This window comes from Punica granatum, chromosome 4 (assembly GCF_007655135.1).
Source record: "Punica granatum isolate Tunisia-2019 chromosome 4, ASM765513v2, whole genome shotgun sequence".
Classification (NCBI taxonomy): Eukaryota; Viridiplantae; Streptophyta; class Magnoliopsida; order Myrtales; family Lythraceae; genus Punica; species Punica granatum.
The window spans coordinates 15511403-15518692 of NC_045130.1; the positions used below are offsets into that span (position 1 = coordinate 15511403).

A 7290-nucleotide genomic window follows, 5' to 3' on the forward strand; every position below is an offset into this window, starting at 1 on the left:
TCAAAGTGATAGTACCGGCTGTCAAAGATTATCGAAAAATGTCTTGATTGTGCTTGAGAAGCCGGTGGCCTTCGCATGTTACGTCTTACTAGAATCTTCTACTTCTTGGGGGTCTTTCCCGAACTGAGTACAAAAGGGTTAATCGATGCATTTTTATCGTCTTTTATTATAGTAGTATTGGACTGAGGTACATGTCGGTCGAGATACTAGCCTTGGGCTTGGGCATGGCAAGTCTAATCTTAAAAAAACAGGACGAGAGGGCAAGCTTGTCCAGCCAGTGTTCGAACAGGGCGTAACAACGCTAATTTAGGATAGGCAGATCTTTTATGCGGTGGGATCATATATGGCTAGTTAAATACGGTGACATTGTACCAGACAATGGCATCACCATTAATGGGGTTCGCCATCTGTGTCTGCGCGAGAGCGTACCCACGGGCGAACCGGAGGAGCCCTGTCCCTCCCACAATCGGCATCTCTCGCTCATAGTTCAGCGCCGCATTCTTGCCCAAGACACTGAGGCAGCTTCCGTTGTACACGCCGTCCAGGAAACAGAAGCTCATTGCCATGAGGAAGGCCACCTCACTCTGCCCTGCAGACCCGTACAGTCCTTGCCCCCGTCCCACCAGCTTCGAGCTCGGGCTTATCCCCTCGGTGAGTGGGTCATCCACCATTACTAGCGCCCCAAACAGCGTGAGGGAATTGTCGGTGTCCCGTGCCTCAGCAACCCGAACTGCACTTGGGTTTGAGCCGCTGAATGTATCATGGAAGTAGAACTGGAGGTTGGTCATTGTCCCAGTTCCGGTCTCGAGCCTCTGCGCCCATCCCGGGGCTGGGGAGGCTGTTCTCTGAGCCCATGATCGGAGTGCCATCATTTGCAGAGCAAGTACTAGGATTGCAGCTGACATTGCCATTTTCTCTATGCCAAATTAAAAAGAAAATCGGGACAGAAAAGGAGAAATGTGTTGGCTTCTTATATATAGTAGCTAAGAATTCGCGAACTTCAAAGGCAGTTTAACCCTTTATGACTGGTTGTTTATCAAAATCAGGAAAAAAGAAAATTAGTTGATATATAATAATCTGGAAATCCCTCATCGTTCACCAATCAATGAGTGGCTATTGCTTGAAATCTCACCAAGAAATCTTCATCGAAGAACTTAGCAAGGTAAATTTTCTAAACAAATGGAACCTGCACTTGATTATACCTCACAAGGGATTGGGAGTGACTTTGGGAGTTTTATATCATATGGAACCTTACAGCCTGTAAACTACATATCCTCCCTCTGGAACCTTTCATGTTCGATTCTCGTTAGTGGGCATCTTTCCGGTAATCCGTAAAAGGAAAAATGTAAATTTACCTGCAAAATATCTTAAAACCTATTAGACAGTTTTAAATGAGAAAGATGCTTCATGATCTTTTTGAATTTGATCAAAGAGATTATCCAATTCCATTGGCTTCAGCATGCGACTTTTACTGAATTGCGATCGTTCCTTCTCGCTTTATAGATATTGGGAAGGGTCTGCTTCATCCAAACTATCATCAAACTTGAGGTTCGCTCACACATTTACTTGATGTTCGGAATATGTTCAACGAGACATGCGGCTGAATTTAATTAAAATAGCCCTTTCAATGGTATGTGAAATAGAAAAAAACTCGGTTGTTGAACAATCTCGACTGCTCATACATTCTTGGTTTAGGCAGTTTTATTGACAAGGACTCTTATTAACGTAACATAAAGAAGATTATTGCCGAGCTTCAAGGTTGAAAGCTGGGGGCCTTCCTGATCTTAGTAGCCTGCTCAAATCCATAAGCGATCTCGATCAGTGTGGGCTCCGAACCCTTCAGGCCGCTGAAGCAAATGCCGAATGGGACGCCCTTGCTGTCATATCCTGCAGGAACACTTATCCCGGGGAATCCCCCGATTGCAAGAGCAGGGGAGATTTGATATCCTGGAGTCACTATAGCATCTAGTTTATATGTATACATCAACTTTACCAAGCCATTTCTGGTTAGTTGAGCGATATTCAGCACAGCCGCCTTCTCTTGGTCACCGATCCCATTTGTTGATTCAGCTGCTAGAAAGATATCCTGTCCAAACTGATCGAGCATCTCCTGCCATTTCCATCAAGATAAACAGTGAGTTTCTCAGAAAGAACTGCTGTTGGAGCTTGACTGAGGTAAGGTGAGACATTGAAACTATACATTTGTTGAGATTGATTGTGCTTACCAACTCCGAGTTCTTTTGGTTGAAGGCTATCACATCCGCCAAGGACCGAACAGGGGAAGATACGAGATCCCTGAGGTACAAATTCAGGGATATCTTAAACTCCGCCACAGATGCTGCTGCCTCACCACTAAGGGTGGGGTTCAGTATGGTATCGATGTTGTCTATCTTCAGGTTATCTATTAGGACTGCACCTCCTTGCCTGATAATCCCACATGTATGGTGTGAATCTACATTAGACCGATATTTACTCGAGAAAATTGGGGCTAAAAAAACTCGTGCATCATTAATGTCATTGATTTTTGTCAGCAGCTTACCTCAGAGATTGGAAATGCTGCTTGAAAGTCTGAGCTTGGCTGAGTTGGCTTGGGCTATTGTCGAAATTGAAGAAGGGATCTCTCACTATGCCAACTCGCTTCCCTCTGAGCCCATGAGGTTTAAGGAACTGGGCATATCCATCTTTAGGAATGTACTTCGATGCCTCGCGTGTTGCAGGATCATTGTAGTCAAACCCTGCAATGGCATCTAGAACATAAACAGCATCTGTAACCGTCCTCGTAATTGGCCTACATAACATCCAAAACTGGTGAGAAATACTTGAGCAAATCTAAAATAAACTGTCAGGGACATAAATTGTTTTGAGCAAATATCGAAATATTTTTCTACTTGTTATGGATTGATCTCAAATCACATACCCAATAGTGTCCTGTCGGGGATTCACAGGAATAACCCCAGCACGGCTTGTCAGGCCAACAGTGGGCTTAATGGCTACTACAGAATTGGCACTTGAGGGACAAAGTATCGACCCGTCAGTCTCAGTTCCTAATGAAACTGCTGCCAAATTTGCTGCCACGGATATTGCAGATCCACTGCTCGAGCCGCAAGGATCTGCTGACAGAACATAAGGATTCTGCAACAGATACAACAGATTAGGAAAGTTAAGTCTTTGGCAAGTACGAAATTCGACATTCATATGTGCCTTAGATTGTCGACTCCTCTGCATTCCATGTTCAGTTAATCAGGAACATTTTCCCTTGCTTTCAGAACGTTTTGAATATATTTATCAGCAGATTTAGTTGGATAAATGAATGAAGTAGCAAGTGTAAGTTCTCGAAGACGATTTACCTTGCCCTGTCCACCTCTAGCACTCCATCCGTTTGGTGCATTGACTGACCGGAACGCAGCCCACTCACTCATGCTTGCCTTCCCCAGTATAACTGCACCAGCCTGTCTCAACTCAGCCACAACGCCAGCGTCCCGAGCCACGACTGACCTGAGCAGCGCAAAGGAGCCAGCAGTGGTGTTGAGCCTGTCCTTCGTACCGATATTATCCTTAAGAAGGATCGGGATCCCATGTAAACCGGGCAAAGAGCCGTAATGAGAAGGTCCCTTGGCATGACGTTCCCGATCAGCATTGTCGGCCTGGTAAAGTGCGTCGGGGTTGATCTCTATGACTCCGTTGAGGATCGAGTTGAGCTTCTGGATCTGCCCGAGGTAGAACTGGGTGAGCTGCCGGGAAGTGAGCTTGTTTTGCTTGAACGCGAGGCGGATATCCGTAATGGTCGCTTCCTTGATCGGGATGCTCCATTGGGCCTTGACAGTCCGTGGCCTGACCGATGGTGCCAGGAGAAGCAGCATACAAAGCGACAGCAGAAACGAACTTGGCCGAGACTCAGAAGTCATTGTTACTGGTTAGCTATGTGCCGGAAAATGCAGCTCGTGTACCAAAGATAACTAACGCTGGACCTATATATGCAGTTAGCATACGGGATGATTGACTTAGTCTCGACCCAAATCGACATGCAATTTGGAAACTTTTGATTCGAACACGTCTAAGAATGATTAATGCGCATTGTACGTGCATGCCTGAATTTATGTACTTTGGAGCTGCACAATTGTACTTAGGCGGCACCTTGAAAGTGATCTTTTGTTCCTTTAATGTCTTCAAAAAATTGACCAGGTTTCTCTCCGGCCACATTAACCTTTGTATCCCTATTAGATGCCGCTCCATGTAGATGCAGATGATCTTGATTAGGAAAAGATGCTCAAAACATTTGGAATTCCTTCATATAAAAAAGACAAGAATTTTAAAAAAAATCTTAAAAATTTTATTGATACAAATTGTCAAGTTCTGTTAGATGGATAATAATTCAATTTCTAAATTCCAAAAACCAAATCAGTGTGTACTAGTTTTGATACAAATACGAAATGCTTATAATTTAACGGGTCATTGGCCCTTCAATTAATTAATGAACTGAGCTAAAATTTGAGCGAAATTCTTCAAAGGATTGATTACCCCATCTTTTATCACAAAGAAATGAAACTGGCCAATTCAGCCACTGGCCAACCCTCTCCCGGTCCTTTTGTAGTTTCAGTTGCGTGTCTTTGGATCTTGGTGCTGTAGATTCCTCTCATCTGATTGTCAATAAAGTCGGTAACTGCGCGCTAGTGCTATGTTTAGATGGAGGGATACGGAGAGAACTTCCTTCAGTCATGAGAAGAAGTCCATATGTTATATATCAGTATGATGGATTTTTCCTCTTGTGAAATTTCTAGGTAGGTTCTTCCTAAATCAACCTTCTTTCCATAGTATGCATATCAATGAAATTCCAATGACAATAAAATAATAAATCATAAGCTCCGGAATACACAGAACATAGTCACAAAGAGATAAAACCTCAACCTCAACCTAATATAAAAGAGCCTCATTCTAATCAATAATTACTGATCAAAGGGAATTTGATCAATGGATCATTCATTTGCAGGGAGTGAAGTTGCAGGGGACCCTCCCATAGCCGGAGTTGAGCCTCATGAAATTTTGGGCTGCAGAGATGACGTCTCCCTCTGAGCTCATGGACAAGACCATGTCCATTTCTGTTGAGATCGACTCCATATTCATGTCGACATACGGGAACGAGATGCTGTGGTAGGTATTTAAGAGAGCCGTGGTCGCCTCTCGCAAGAGATCTCTATAAGGATCCCCTCCACCTTGGAGGGCCTGCAACAGTGTGACATCGGTGCCGTACACCTGAGGCATGAATGGCGAATCGAAGAGTGCTACTGCCTTCGTGTTGGGGTCAACCATCCAGAAGCACTTGTACTCTGGCTTCAACCACATCCTAGGAAATCACGTGGAACTGATCACTAGTGAATTCAGGAAAATCTTGCAAGTTATTTTTCGACAAGTTCCAATTGTTATGATGATTATTTTCAATAATAATAATAAGATAACTAATGATTTTTGCCGGTAGAGACTGATGGACTTACTTGTGCGGGCACGCTGAAGCCCCTTGGAATGGCGGTCCCAGGAATGGAAGCTCTGGCATGGGCAGATCAAACTTTGGCATAGGGATATAGCCTGGGTACGGAACATATGTTATAGGTGGATAATTCCAGGAGGGAGGAGCCGGTGGACGCTTGATGGGTGGCGCCGGTGGTGGACGCTTGGCTGGGGGAGCCGGCGGCAGAAGCTTGACGGGCGGAGCACGCGGCGGAAGCTTGACTGGGGGAGTCGGCGGAAGCTTGACAGGCGGAGCAGGTGGAAGCTTGACAGGCGGAGGTGAGGCATGCGATGGTGGAGGCAGGGTGGGCTGCTGTTTAGGCGGGGGCGCTGGCTTCGGGGAGGCCTTGGGGCAGAAGGAAGGGAGCTCGGCGGGGTGGGTGTACAGGGGATCGACCTCGTACCCTGAAATATCCGACATCTGCCAGATGAGCTTGAGGCTGCGGGGAGGCCCGACCGTTGCCATGCAGCGGACGTCCGCCCCATCTTGGCCAGATGCCGAGACTCCGACCATGCAACTGCTCAGGTCAGGGTTGCCGTCAAACACAATGGAATAGTTCCCATACAAATTTGACTTGAGTTGTTTACTCACGGTGAGTCTGCCGTATCGATCTGTGCAGGATACTATAACCGTGACTCCTGCAGCACAATAATCATAGATTTGTATGAGTTATACATCTAAAGTTCACCATTAACGACCAAATAGCATGACGCGAGTTCAAAGTCCGGAAGTCGTGAATCTTCCAGTAAAATATGGACCTCGATCGCAATTTTCTAAATTCAGTTAATAAAGATAAAATACAAATGGCCACCACTTAAAGAACGAGTCACATTGCCTAACATGCGGACACTAATAATTTCATTTTATTATTAATTCATCGTATTAGCAGAAAACAGAGATACGATTATACTAATGACATTAAGAATTCCGATAGTTACTGGCAGGCATTACTTTCAGGCGGTCATGCCAATCATGTACACGACAGTACAAAAATTGCATGATGCCAAGCCGAAAAAGATAAACCTAAAAAAACTACAAGTACGTTTTTTTTTCGGTGAATAAAAACTACGAGTATGTTAATCGCAGGGAAAATGATCGAGCCGAACCTTTGAGGGGATAATCCATATGCGAATATTTCCCATCCTTGCACTGGTCACAGTAGACGAGCCCAGACACCAGCACTTTGCCTCGGGTGCCACCGATGACCGCTGCTAAGATGAAGAAAATACCGAAGATATATCTCTGCATACAATCCATTAGAGCAGATCGAAGTCCCTACGAGACGAGCCAAAGCTGAACACACAGAGACAGAGAAAGAGAAGCGATGAGATAGTAAAATAATTAGGAGTTATGTATGCGTGGGAGTACGGACTACTTTTCATAAGGAAAGACGAGCATGTCTTCACCTTGTGATGTTGTAATCTGCTTGATTTGATAGTCTGATTCTCTTGGGTCGACTATTTATAACAGCCATAAAAAGACATTTCCATGCAAAATATGATTTTCTATTTGGATTGGGGAATCTCAGGATTTCAGGTCGGTTTAGATTTTAACAAAAGTTGGTTAAGATTATGATTTGCGAGATCAAACTGATTTTGGGTAAGGCAGGCTCCTGAATCAAATCATATATATATATATATTCTCGAAAGGTAACGAGGAATCAAATCATCGTCATCATATCCTAATGGAAATTAATGGACCAATTTAAGGTTACTCTTGCATTTAGTATCAAAGGCTGGTGGCGTAACTATATGCTTTTCAACAACATATATTTATGTGTTTGCAGC

General features: G+C 44.4%; 3 protein-coding genes across 3 annotated transcripts; all 3 read right to left on the bottom strand.

The window, feature by feature from the left end:
* Window positions 1–255: 255 nt before the first annotated feature.
* Window positions 256–942, bottom strand: LOC116202257 (dirigent protein 23). Its single transcript, XM_031533729.1, has one exon. It carries the CDS (start codon window positions 909–911, stop codon window positions 348–350), a length of 564 nt encoding a protein of 187 aa, XP_031389589.1. The 5' UTR covers window positions 912–942; the 3' UTR covers window positions 256–347.
* Window positions 943–1569: 627 nt separating this feature from the next.
* Window positions 1570–4134, bottom strand: LOC116202255 (probable amidase At4g34880). The gene is made up of 5 exons (XM_031533728.1): window positions 3348–4134; window positions 2918–3132; window positions 2540–2788; window positions 2226–2424; window positions 1570–2110 (listed from the first exon to the last, which is right to left on the bottom strand). The coding sequence occupies exons 1-5, from the start codon at window positions 3903–3905 to the stop codon at window positions 1754–1756; spliced, it is 1578 nt and encodes a 525-aa protein (XP_031389588.1). The 5' UTR covers window positions 3906–4134; the 3' UTR covers window positions 1570–1753.
* Window positions 4135–4820: 686 nt separating this feature from the next.
* Window positions 4821–6792, bottom strand: LOC116204168 (formin-2). Its single transcript, XM_031536243.1, has 3 exons — window positions 6610–6792; window positions 5490–6141; window positions 4821–5341 (listed from the first exon to the last, which is right to left on the bottom strand). The coding sequence occupies exons 1-3, from the start codon at window positions 6758–6760 to the stop codon at window positions 4978–4980; spliced, it is 1167 nt and encodes a 388-aa protein (XP_031392103.1). The 5' UTR covers window positions 6761–6792; the 3' UTR covers window positions 4821–4977.
* Between the last annotated feature and the right edge of the window lie 498 nt (window positions 6793–7290).